This window comes from Lactuca virosa, chromosome 2, assembly GCF_052849685.1.
Source record: "Lactuca virosa cultivar CGN04683 chromosome 2, Lactuca_virosa_CGN04683_v6, whole genome shotgun sequence".
In the NCBI taxonomy this organism is placed as follows: Eukaryota; Viridiplantae; Streptophyta; class Magnoliopsida; order Asterales; family Asteraceae; genus Lactuca; species Lactuca virosa.
Genome location: NC_136427.1, coordinates 228562262 through 228575532, shown reverse-complemented (window position 1 = coordinate 228575532; position 13271 = coordinate 228562262). Strand labels below are relative to the sequence as shown.

At 35.7% G+C, this 13271-nt stretch overlaps 2 protein-coding genes across 3 annotated transcripts; both read right to left on the bottom strand.

Moving 5' to 3' along the window:
- Positions 1 to 220: 220 nt before the first annotated feature.
- On the bottom strand, positions 221 to 1725 carry LOC145160348 (cyclin-dependent kinase inhibitor 3-like). 2 transcript variants are annotated; one of them, XM_079079497.1, is made up of 4 exons: positions 1128 to 1725; positions 926 to 1014; positions 657 to 839; positions 221 to 544 (listed from the first exon to the last, which is right to left on the bottom strand). In XM_079079497.1, the coding sequence occupies exons 1-4, from the start codon at positions 1431 to 1433 to the stop codon at positions 469 to 471; spliced, it is 654 nt and encodes a 217-aa protein (XP_078935623.1). In that variant the 5' UTR covers positions 1434 to 1725; the 3' UTR covers positions 221 to 468. The 2 variants fall into 2 exon arrangements, with proteins under 2 accessions (XP_078935623.1, XP_078935624.1); XM_079079498.1 differs by having other exon boundaries at positions 962 to 1014; positions 1128 to 1724.
- A 1227-nt stretch (positions 1726 to 2952) lies between these two features.
- On the bottom strand, positions 2953 to 4027 carry LOC145158265 (uncharacterized). Its single transcript, XM_079077185.1, has 4 exons — positions 3853 to 4027; positions 3473 to 3759; positions 3211 to 3423; positions 2953 to 3123 (listed from the first exon to the last, which is right to left on the bottom strand). Exons 1-4 carry the CDS (start codon positions 4025 to 4027, stop codon positions 2953 to 2955), a joined length of 846 nt encoding a protein of 281 aa, XP_078933311.1.
- Between the last annotated feature and the right edge of the window lie 9244 nt (positions 4028 to 13271).

The window sequence follows — 13271 nt, the reverse complement described above, 5'->3', positions numbered from 1 at the left end:
GTCAGTATTTGCTTTCCGGCATTCAAACACGTGTCCGTAGCTTACACGGCAAGGCGTCAGTTTTCTTCTTCTGCTGCTTGTACCTTCTTCACCAACGCCTAATTCCAACTCCCACCGAGCTCGGCATCAACCAAATTACCAAACCACCATCTTCATTCCATAAACATTTTCATTTTTTTAACATAACTATAATCATCTATCTATGGATCATGTTAAAATCAATCACAAAGTAATATTGGAATTAATTAAAATCAAAGTTAATTACCAGTGGTGGAATCGAATAACATTACTATATTTGAATTATATAACAACGATTTAAAAAGTACACAACACTACGGCATACTTTTTTACAGCGTCGTTCTTCCTCGTTTAGGGTTAGCTGCTGTTGGTAGCCAGAAAAGCTTCAAATAGTTCATCAAAACAAAAATGCTCATTAATTTATTCTTCATCGATCGATCATCTTAATCCTCATTTTCCTGGCGTTAGTTCAACCCAATCGTATCGACCTTTTAAAGGAATATCATTTACAATGTCATAATTATACCTGCGAATGATATATAGCACCATTAATTAATGTTATTCATCAGCTACTATACGTTAGTTTTTCTTAGAAGATTCCTACACAAGCAATGAAAGAAGCTAAATGAATTACTCACTTCTCTTTAAACCGTTTGTTGAGGTCTTCCTCTGCAGCCGTAAAGAAGGCTTCAAGTTCCGCTTCAGGTGGCATCTTCTCCGGCGACAAGACTGTACGGCAAGGATTAACCATTTCCGGTGACGGCTTTGCTGTACATGATTCCAGTTCGCCTGATTCCGCCTTGAGCTCCTTCTTAGGTGTGCTGAAAGAACCGGCCATCAAGTTAAAAGAAGAAGGAGATCGCTTGGATAGAGGAGAGAAGAAATTAAAGAGTTAAAACATGTATACATAAATGAGCTAATTGAAATGGCATTAGTTGAAAACCTTTCGCTTCCGTTTAATTTATGTCTGGCGGATGTTTCAGTTCCAAAACTCTTCTGCAAATTCGAAACCGAAAAACCATTAAAACTGTGTAAAATTAAATAACAATGATGATAGACGTAAGATGAATCATATAAAGAATAGAAAAGAGTGTTCAAACATTAATTACCTCCAGATCCGCAACTTTCACTTTCTCCATTGATCCAGTGCTAGAGCAACAAGACGCCGGAACACCACCGGATTTAAGGTTCGCGGAGGCATTCAAGGAATCGCTTGGATCCTCCTCCTCATGTGCCGATTTAACGTAATTAATATCACACCGAGGTTTAGTTTGTTCAGATGTTAACGACGGCGACCTCGATTTCTCATTACCGACCTTTCTCCTCTTCACTGCTACCGAATTATCCTCCGTCTCCTCCGCCACCACCGCCATAGCTCGAGCTCTAGTTCTGACTCCTGCCTTTGTAACCTCCATTACCACAACCACACCAACTCAGAATGCTATACCTCGCTAATTCCTTACTAGCTTCTTCCATTCCTCATTCTTCATATGATTCCGCTCGTACGTCAGTTCTTCAATCTAGAACGAAATCTCCAGTTGTATTTCTGTTTTCTTTTTCTCGAGAGAATGAAAACGATGACGATGGTGACGACGCTAATGCCAGAGATTCCCTTTTGATAGCTTCTGATCACTCGTGTGGTCCTCACTTTTACACACACTCTCTCACCTTGGTGTTAGTGTTAGGACTCAAAGGAGAGTATGTAGGCCGTATATATCCACAATTATACTAATGACTACAAAAGTCCAACATATAAAAATGACAAAACTTCAAAAATGGTCCCTGTGGTTTCCAGAAATATCAAGTTTAATCCCTAAGTTCAAAAAACCTCACAGATAGTTCCTGTGGTTTCAAAACTTTTAACATTTGGTTCTTCCGGCTCACTCCGTTACCATTTCATCGTTAACTCATTTTTTAATAAAATGTTGCTGGGGTAATTTCGTCATTTTAGTTGTAACCTTCTCTCTTTAAAAGACATTGCATGTCCGATTTTTGGGCAAACCCTTTACCTTTATCAGTCGTCATCTCCTCTCTTCTCCCTTCCACTGTTGCTCGACCGTTGCACCCTTCACGACATCCAATCGCTTCTGATTCAAAGATGGTGACTTGCAGATGTGGGAATGAAGCAGTGAAGATCACTTCATGGACGGATCGTAACCCTGGAAGACAATTTTGGAACTGTACAAGATGTGGGTTCCTTCGATGGTCTGATCCTCCTATGTGTGCTAGGGCATTGGTGGTGATTCCAGGTCTGATAAGATCAATGAACCGATTGGAAGAGAGGGTTGCCATTGTGAGTGCAGAATTGTGTAACTACCGATTGATGTTGTTTTGTTCATGGGTGTTCTTTTTTTGGTTTTATTTTAATCTCTAAGTATCTTGTGAAAGTTTGGATGGTAATGGAGTTTTGGTTTTTGGTTTGTAACCATTGCAGGGGTTTTTTTTTTTTTTTTGATTTTAATCGAGTAGGGGTTTTTTTGCTTTCAGTTTATGTAGGGGGTTTTGGAGTTGGTGTTGTTGTATTTGGTTTATGTATCAGATTAATGTGTAATGGAGTGGTAATAGTAATGATAATAGAATGTAGTTTGTTATAGTTGATTGTTCAATTTCTTGAATGTTTTCATTTGCAATTGAAATGTACAATGTTATTAATTGATCTGTGAAGGGTAGTACACAAACATGTTAATTCATTACCAAAATGTGCATACACACCATTACATTCAAAGTTTTAAAGTTCTTAACACAACCATCATACTAAGTTTCAAGACAAATAAAGACCTACAACACAAGCATGACTTAAGTTTCAAAAGACCTACAACACAAGCATTACATGCAAAGTTTTCAAGTTCTTAACACATCTTCAAACAAGTACACATGACTTAAGTTTCAAAAGACCTACAACACAAGCATCCTAATAACTACTAAAAATAGTTTTCAGCCCCCTCCAACTTCACCACTGCCTCCCTGCCCTTTACATGTTCTGGAATTGTGCCCTTTGTTATGACACTTTGAACAAGTGACTGCCAAATATTTCCTGCTCAATCTACCAGCTTGGCTGTTTGGCTCATCAACACCCCTCCTTCTCTTCTTTTTAGGCCTCCCAACCTACACATATTGATATACTATAGTTAAAATTAAATTCATTCCATGTTCACATGTATACTATATATTTAGTCTAGTTGAAATACAAACCTGTGTTTTATGTTTTGGTGGAAGTAAAGTGAATGGGCAGTCACTTTTAGGCCACATTGAACGTCCATTCAATGGATCAATTTTTGTTGAAATACATGGCTTTCCATGTTGATAACCTATAGCAAGGATGGACCCATTCATCAACATGTGGGGCATTTTCACCATTTTCAATTTTGTCCCATATAGCACAAACAGCATGTCTACATGGGAAACCTGTAATCTCCCAAAACCTACAAGTGCAACTTTGGTCATTCAAGTTTACCACATACTGGTCTTTCCATGTGCTTGCCACTTGGTACTTTCCTGCCCCATTGTATTTAGCCACATACTTAGCTGCATCAGTCTTAATCTTTTCAAACACTGTAGTTGCAGTAGGGGTTAGAAGTCCTTCACACTTATCTATTTCCTTTTGCACCACACATAACCTCTTCATGAGATACTCTCTAATATACTCTAAGCAAGTGATAATAGGTTTATCCCTACCTTCATCTAGCTTAGAATTGAATACCTCACAAAGGTTATTCAACAAACAATCAGTATGTGCCCTTCCTGAATAATAGATATTAAGAGAAGACAATTACACATATAGTAAACACACAACAGGGAAGATTAACATTTATCAATAAATTTCTAAAAACTTACCACTAAAGTGAGATTTAGCCCAAGTGTTTGCTGGGATCTTACACACCCAAGCATGAGCCTCTTCATTGATCTTCTTCAACTCATCCATTGCTCTGTTAAAATGATTTACTGTTGTTGCTCTACCACACTCCCAAAGCTGGTCACTTAAGTCTTTTCCTTTCCACTGTTTCTTCATGTTTTCCTAGATATGCCTCAAACAGAACCTGTGTTCTGCACTAGGGAATACCTTCTCCATTGCTGGTATTATTCCCTAAACAAAAGTCAATGTATGCAACAGCAGTTACCTAAATGTATTTAGTAATGGTACCAAAAAAAAAGTTAGTTGATACACACCTTTTGTCTATCAGAAATGAATGTAAAGTTTGAATTTGCTCCAAGATCCAGATCTTCTCCTAACAGTTCCAAGAACCAGGTCCAACTACTTGTTGATTTTGTCTCTACCACTGCATATGCTACAGGGTATATGCCATTGTTTGAGTCCAACCCTACAGCAGTTAACACTTGCCCAAGGTAAGGGCCCTTCATGAAAGTACCATCCAGACCTAGAAAATCTCTTAAACCAGATTTGAATCCTAACTTCAATGAACCCAGGCAGACATATATTCTTCTAAAAGTTCTTGTGGTAATAGACAGGGAGGTTTCTGGATACACATCAATTCGAACTGTTGTACCAGGATTAGTGTTGAGCAGCTCCAACACATAATCCCTCAAAAATCCATACTGTACTTGGTAGTCCCCACTAATGATACGTTCAGCCATTGACTTTGCCCTAGCAACCTTTTGCAATGACATTCCTACCTCTAGTTTCTTGCACAACTCGTGTAAAGCTTTCACTGGAATTTTAGGGTTACTCTGAATTTGTTGAACAATTAAGTTTGCTACGAATCTGGAAGTGCAAGTTTTAACCGCCCTTGTTTGCAAACATTTATGCTCATCATGTACTGTTTTCACCAACCAATCCTGATTTTCATTAGCCCTCGATATTTGGACTGCCCATGGATATGTACCTTTATATGCAATTACATCTTTACCCTTGCACTTTGCCCTACTTCTAGTTGAGGGCCCACCACCATCAACTACTTTAGATGGCTTACTTACAACACCTTTATATTTCACCCTAATCCGGATTTTATCATTTTTGGCTAGGTATAAAGACCTCCTTGAAGCTACAGCGTGTGACTTCATGTAGTTTTTAACATCACTCTTGGTTTTGAAGACCTGGCCAATATGAAATGGTTTTACATGAACCTCTCCATGAGAGCATGTACTTGACTTACTCAACTCTTTTAGCAGTCTCTTCCTATCATCTTCATGAAATCCTGCAAATTGATAATCATCAGTGGCAATAACTTCCAACTCATCATCAACCATGTCATTCCCTTCATCTTTGGAATGATTGTTCAAGATTCCATGTTCATCTACATCAACAACATTATGGAATTCACTCATGTCTACATCTACATCAAATTGTATGTTAGACTCATCCACATTGTGTTCAATGTCATCAGAATCATCTCCACTATCCTCATAACCATGGCCACTCTCAGAATAGAAAGCATCTCCACTATCATCACTCACCATACCCTCTAGATAATCCACTTCTGGTTGTTGTTCAAATGAAGTTTGAACATTAAACTGAGCATCATAATCAGCATAAAGTGAGTAATCCTCTATAAATGGTTCATAGTCATCAACTGTTGCAGTATTAGCTCCATCATCAGCTTGGCAGCTTGGTTCATATACATGGTAAGTTCCCAATGGTTCTCCAGTTTCAACTGCACTAGTGATCACTTCTTCTTGAGTTTCAATTTCATGATTCACCACTTCCTCTTGAATGACATGACTTTGTTTGCTAGCTTGTGACCTTATAAATGGCAGAATACTCTTTGAGTAATCATGCCCTTCATCAACATCTAATACTTGTGACTGCTAACAATCAGGGTTCATAGACTTGTTCAGATCAAGCTTTCTACTACATGATCCTGCTTCTCTCCTACAAGGTTTCTATCTATTCATTTCAGGTGACACACTATCAAGCTCCAACTCTTCAATAACAACTTTAGAAAGGGACTTGTAATAACTAGCCACCTTTGTCTGACCAGTTTCAATATACACCCTAATAAGTCTGTGTTTAGGGACATATGATACCATTTTAAGTACATCTTGGTCATTACCTAAAGGCATTAAGCCATAGTCCATAGGGTATTCAGGGATACAGAAATGGTAGTGTTAGGTGCATTTCATGTACCCATTTTGTAGCTTTATTTCATAAAAGTACATTGCATATAGGCTTAAACTCATGCATTTTGCATGTTTTTCGGGATTTTTCATGAGGCAATTTCATTCAAATACTTTTGTGATATTTCAGGGACTTTTGGAGGTAGGATATTGTTGGAGGAGGTAAATAAAAGTTGCGGACAAAATTTCAGGACTTGCGGAGCACCGAGGAGCAAGATATCAAAGAAATGAAGATTTTGGCTTTACAGAGATTTACACGGCCGTGTAAATGCAAGCCTTGCGTTTACGCGGGCCGTCTAAACGTAGATTTCTGCACAGTATATTTTTGCGTTTACGCGGGCCGTGTAAATGACAGTGTTAATTTACGCGGGCCGTGTAAACGTAAATGCGGGTTTTAAAGCAGTTTTTCACCATTTTTAAAGGGGGGAACCGACTTTTTACTTTAGGGGGTCGACTTTTGGAGTAGAGAAGGCGATTTTCTTGAGGATTTTGAAGTTGATTAACACTTGGAAACACTTTAATTTCCTTTTTGTAAGTCAATTTGAAGTTTAAACTTGTTTGATTTGTAGTTTAACCTACACATGTGTGGTTGATTTCATAATCATTTCCGAATCTGAATTCTTAAGTATGTGTTGTTAGGTTGTAACTTGAACTTGATTTGTGTTTAACATCTAGTAATCTTTGATTTGATCTTAATCAAGTGTTTGGTTTATTCTCTTTTTCACTTGATCAATGAATTAGGGTTTTTATCAATCTAGTTAATCAAATTGTAAAATTCGTATATGTTTTATGATTTGATGTTAGTAACATGCACTTAATTGATTGTAATTGAATCAAACTGAGTGTAATCAAAGATTAAATGTTCATAATCCCAAGCTTATGAGGAATATTGAATATTGTTGGTAATTGTTGCAAGAACTTAAAGTCATTTAATGAATTAAAGAAAGAGCTTATTTGAATTAAATCAATTAAATGAAGTTTTATTTGAAGAACATGTTTTGAATAAAACAATTTTTGTCAACTTAGATATTAGAGTTTATTAGTATCTAAATTACCAACCTAGATAGAACATAATCATATTCATTTTGCATCTTTCAACATAATACATGATTGTCAACATTTGAGCATAACAGCAGGTATGAGTCGATTCTTTGGGACATATGACTGGTCTTATGAGTAGTAAGTGCTCAATTGAACTTAAAATGCCAAAAAAAAAAAAGAATGCAAAATTTCAATGTCCCGAGCCTTCCAGCGCTCTAAAAAGTCCTTTCTACTCATTCCCTTTTATATACCCTTCTTGGGGACATAGCTTTCAACTATATTTACGGGTCTTTGCATGTTAACCTTTAGTCCCCTGAAAACTGTCTTAGAAGTCCTCACGGTAATAGACCGTGAGATGTCCCACAATAGAAAAGTCAAGGACGAAAATATAAAGAAATTGGCCAAATAAATAAATAAATTAATAAGAGTGTTATGTGTTAACTTAGTTATTTGTATTTGTGTTACTTAAAAAAAAACTATTATTAAGTTAATATGTGACCTTTGGGATTCGAACAAGTAAACTCTGAGGGGTGTTTTACATCTAATCGCCTAAAGCTAAATTGTTTGGGACTGATTGAGTTGAAAATTCGTTACATGGGTTCCATAGAAAGTCATGAACTTAATAATAGCAAATAAAGGTAATATGTGGCCTTTGAGGTTCGGGCAAGTAAACCCGAGGGATCTCTTTAAATCTAGCACACTAAGGTAATTTGATTTGGATGTGTTGGTTGGAAGCCCGTTACACGGATTTCAAAGAAAGCCATGAGCTTTATTTGTAAAAAATATAATTAAGAAGTTTGTATATAATTGTGTTTATAGTTTAATTAAATATTGTGTTTAGGAAAAATACTTGGCTGTCAAAAGATTCCCTTGGACTTGGATTTGAACTTATGACATTAGACTGAATGTTAATTACTTTGACTGGTGTAAGTGGTTTGAAGTTTGTAACCAATTTGGATAAATATTAGGGAATTTTTAGAAAAGATTTTTCAGAAAAAGATTGTTGTTGATCAACAAATAGCTGGAATCGGGCATTGTTATATTTTATGAAACAAAGATGGTTGAGCATGTTTTGTCACATATAATTTCACGAGAGTAAGACCATAATTTGTTCCAAGAATTGACTTGATGATATTGAAAGGGAATTAGTGTTGTGATCTTTGATTCTGTGGAGTTGTATTAGGGAGTGGCCAAAGTCTTATTTCTATTATCATATAATATTTTGAGACTAAAGCCAAGTTGACTCAAGGCATGACAGGTACATTCTCAACTATGGTACAAAACAGGGTTAATTGGGTTGGATATATTTTTTCATGTTTGTTTTGATTTCTTGCATCAAGTTTCAAAAAAAAAAAAGTTTAACTTTGATTTTCTTTTCTTCTCTTTTATTTTATTTTCTCCGGTTTAAATTTTCTTGTTCTTTCTTGAGGACAAGAAAGGTTTAAGCTTGGGGAGATTTGTTAGGTGCATTTCATGTACCCATTTTGTAGCTTTATTTCATAAAAGTACATTGCATATAGGCTTAAACTCATGCATTTTGCATGTTTTTCGGGATTTTCATGAGGCAATTTCATTCAAATACTTTTGTGATATTTCAGGGACTTTTGGAGGTACGATATTGTTGGAGGAGGTAAATAAAAGTTGCGGACAAAATTTCAGGACTTGCGGAGCACCGAGGAGCAAGATATCAAAGAAATGAAGATTTTGGCTTTACAGAGATTTACACGGCCGTGTAAATGCAAGCGTTGCGTTTACGCTGGCCGTCTAAACGTAGATTTCTGCACAATATATTTTTGCGTTTACGCGGGCCGTGTAAATGACAGTGTTAATTTACGCGGGCCGTGTAAACGTAAATGCGGGTTTTAAAGCAGTTTTTCACCATTTTTAAAGGGGGGAACCGACTTTTTACTTTGGGGGGTCGACTTTTGGAGTAGAGAAGGCGATTTTCTTGAGGATTTTGAAGTTGATTAACACTTGGGAACATTTGATTTCATTTTGTAAGAACTTTAATTTCATTTTCTAGATTTGTGATCTTGTTCTAGTCATGAGTGGCTAGAACCCTAGATTCTCCAACTTTATGTCTTGACTTCTAGTTGTGATTTCAATCATATGACTTGATGTTTTCTTTCAATTTTCTATCTAGTGAATTTGATTTTGTTTCAATCGAATGTTTGATTCTAATTGTGATTCTTATTGGCCATTTGAATTAGGGTTAGATCATTCAAGTTATCTAATTGCAAAATCCGTAATTGTTTTGTAAATTGGACTAGGTAACAAGCACTAAACTGATTTCTATTGAATGAATTTAGTGTAAATCTTATTCATACATTCTTATGCTCCCGAGCTTATGAGGAGTATTGAGTGTTGTTGGGAACATTCACATAAAGTTTAATGCAATCTTTCAACCTAATTCTAAGAGTTTGTTTAGATTAGATTGGTAAGGTTAGGATTAATCAAAGAGCTTGTTTTGGTTAATTATTATGGTGAATAGGAAGTGTTAGAGCTTGTTAACACTTTCAAGTACCAACTTAGATAGAATTAAACAAATATCTTGTCATCCATGGAATCACATTGCTAATTTGTCTTGCATAGAGTTAGAGTACTTACAAATCTTGAACTTATTTCACTTAATCAATCATTTACTTCTTGCTTTATTCTATAGTTTAAATCATTGCTTATAAATTCCCCCCATTCTGTGACCATTTTTGTACCATACGCAAAAAGGTATAAACACTTTTCCCGTGTCTCTGTGGATCGACCCTACTTACCTTGTACTATGTTTTTAGTGCATAGTAGTAGTGTTTAAGGAGTCATTTGTACCCTTTATTTGTTGGGTTTGACACGCCTAACAAATTGAAATTTGTTAGGCGTGTCAAACCCAACAAATAAAGGGTACAAATGACTCCTTAAACACTACTACTATGCACTAAAAATGTAGTACAAGGTAAGTAGGGTCGATCCACAGAGACACGGGACAAGTGTTTATACCTTTTTGCGTAAGGTACAAAAATGGTCACAGAATGGGGGGAATTTATAAGCAATGATTTAAACTATAGAATAAAGCAATAAGTAAATGATTGATTAAGTGAAATAAGTTCAAGATTTGTAAGTACTCCAACTCTATGCAAGACAAATTAGCAATGTGATTCCATGGATGACAAGATATTTGTTTAATTCTATCTAAGTTGGTACTTGAAAGTGTTAACAAGCTCTAACACTTGCCATTCACCACAATAATTAACCAAAACAAGCTCTTTGATTAATCCTAACCTTACCAATCTAATCTAAACAAACTCTTAGAATTAGGTTGAAAGATTGCATTAAACTTTATGTGAATGTTCCCAACAACACTCAATACTCCTCATAAGCTCGGGAGCATAAGAATGTGTGAATAAGATTTACACTAAATTCAATCAATAGAAATCAGTTTAGTGCTTGTTACCTAGTCCAATTTACAAAACAATTACGGATTTTGCAATTAGATAACTTGAATGATCTAACCCTAATTCAAATGGCCAATAAGAATCACAATTAGAATCAAACATTCGATTGAAACAAAATCAAATTCACTAGATAGAAAATTGAAAGAAAACATCAAGTCATATGATTGAAATCACAACTAGAAGTCAAGACATAAAGTTGGAGAATCTAGGGTTCTAGCCACTCATGACTAGAACAAGATCACAAATCTAGAAAATGAAATTAAAGTTCTAACAAAATGAAATCAAATGTTCCCAAGTGTTAATCAACTTCAAAATCCTCAAGAAAATCGCCTTCTCTTCTCCAAAAGTCGACCCCCTAAAGTAAAAAGTCGGTTCCCCCCTTTAAAAATAGTGAAAAACTGCTTTAAAACCCGCATTTACGTTTACACGGCCCGCGTAAATTAACACTGTCATTTACACGGCCCGCGTAAATGCAAAAATATACTGTGCAGAAATCTACGTTTAGACGGCCCGCGTAAACGCAAGGCTTGCATTTACACAGCCGTGTAAATCTCTGTAAAGCCAAAATCTTCATTTCTTTGATATCTTGCTCCTCGGTGCTCCGCAAGTCCTGAAATTTTGTCCGCAACTTTTATTTACCTCCTCCAACAATATCCTACCTCCAAAAGTCCCTGAAATATCACAAAAGTATTTGAATGAAATTGCCTCATGAAAAATCCCGAAAAACATGCAAAATGCATGAGTTTAAGCCTATATGCAATGTACTTTTATGAAATAAAGCTACAAAATGGGTACATGAAATGCACCTAACAAATCTCCCCAAGCTTAAACCTTTCTTGTCCTCAAGAAAGAACAAGAAAATTTAAACCGGAGAAAATAAAATAAAAGAGAAGAAAAGAAAATCAAAGTTAAACTTGTTTTTTTTTTGAAACTTGATGCAAGAAATCAAAACAAACATGAAAAAATATATCCAACCCAATTAACCATGTTTTGTACCATAGTTGAGAATGTACCTGTCATGCCTTGAGTCAACTTGGCTTTAGTCTCAAAATATTATATGATAATAGAAATAAGACTTTGGCCACTCCCTAATACAACTCAACAGAATCAAAGATCACAACACTAATTCCCTTTCAATATCATCAAGTCAATTCTTGGAACAAATTATGGTCTTACTCTCGTGAAATTATATGTGACAAAACATGCTCAACCATCTTTGTTTCATAAAATATAACAATGCCCGATTCCAGCTATTTGTTGATCAACAACAATCTTTTTCTGAAAAATCTTTTCTAAAAATTCCCTAATATTTATCCAAATTGGTTACAAACTTCAAACCACTTACACCAGTCAAAGTAATTAACATTCAGTCCAATGTCATAAGTTCAAATCCAAGTCCAAGGGAATCTTTTGACAGCCAAGTATTTTTCCTAAACACAATATTCAATTAAACTATAAACACATTTATATACAAACTTCTTAATTATATTTTTTACAAATAAAGCTCATGGCTTTCTTTGAAATCCGTGTAACGGGCTTCCAACCAACACATCCAAATCAAATGACCTTAGTGTGCTAGATTTAAAGAGATCCCTCGGGTTTACTTGCCCGAACCTCAAAGGCCACAGATTAGCTTTATTTGCTATTATTAAGTTCATGACTTTCTATGGAACCCATGTAACGAATTTTCAACTCAATCAGTCCCAAACAATTTAGCTTTAGGCGATTAGATGTAAAACACCCCTCAGAGTTTACTTGTTCGAATCCCAAAGGTCACACATTAACTTAATAATAGTTTTTTTTTTAAGTAATACAAATACAAATAACTAAGTTAACACATAACACTCTTATTAATTTATTTATTTATTTGGCCAATTTCTTTATATTTTCGTCCTTGACTTTTCTATTGTGGGACATCTCACGGTCTATTACCGTGAGGACTTCTAAGACATTTTTCAGGGGACTAAAGGCTAACATGCAAAGACCCGTAAGTATAGTTGAAAGCTATGTCCCCAAGCAGGGTATATAAAAGGGAATGAGTAGAAAGGACTTTTTAGAGCGCTGGAAGGCTCGGGACATTGAAATTTTGCATTCTTTTTTTTTTGGCATTTTAAGTTCAATTGAGCCTTTACTACTCATAAGACCAGTCATATGTCCCAAAGAATCGACTCATACCTGCTGTTATGCTCAAATGTTGACAATCTTCTCACTTTCTGTTTTGCACAAGTAGCTTCGGGAGGTGTGTTCGTGTGCGATTAACTTGCTTTTAGATTTTCAAGAAAAAGAGCAAGTCTAATCTCAAGGCACATGACTCATTTACCAGCTCAACTGTTTCGAAAAGATTCGGTTGCTTGGGATTGGATCAATTGTTTTTTTTTTTCAAAGAATGCAATGCAAAAATTTGGATGCAAAGAAAATAATAAAAATTAGAATAGAAAGAAAATCTTTTTGGTTTTTGAAAAATTTTCTATGCAGAAAAATGAACAAGAAAATAAAAATTAATGCAATATGTACAAAATTAATGCAACCTACATGCAACGGAATTTATGCATGGATGGATGCCCCTCCCCAAGCTTAAAATATAGCATCGTCCTCGATGCTTGGAGAGAGGCATAGTCGGCCTATTAAGAGTCGGATGGTGGAGGATGGTAGCTGATTTGGGAATGGGTCTAAAACATTCACAAATGCACACCAACT

Excerpts from the sequence above, each read along its gene's own strand:
- LOC145160348 (XM_079079497.1), bottom strand. The coding sequence starts at position 1,433 with ATGGAGGTTACAAAGGCAGGAGTCAGAACTAGAGCTCGAGCTATGGCG. Across the intron at positions 1,015-1,127 it reads TGAAAGTTGCGGATCTGGAG|AAGAGTTTTGGAACTGAAAC; the intron begins GTAATTAATGTT and ends TCGAATTTGCAG. Across the intron at positions 545-656 it reads AACAAACGGTTTAAAGAGAA|GTATAATTATGACATTGTAA; the intron begins GTGAGTAATTCA and ends TATCATTCGCAG.
- LOC145158265 (XM_079077185.1), bottom strand. The coding sequence starts at position 4,027 with ATGAAGAAACAGTGGAAAGGAAAAGACTTAAGTGACCAGCTTTGGGAG. Across the intron at positions 3,760-3,852 it reads GGCTAAATCTCACTTTAGTG|GAAGGGCACATACTGATTGT; the intron begins GTAAGTTTTTAG and ends TCTATTATTCAG. Across the intron at positions 3,124-3,210 it reads CACCAAAACATAAAACACAG|GTTGGGAGGCCTAAAAAGAA; the intron begins GTTTGTATTTCA and ends CAATATGTGTAG.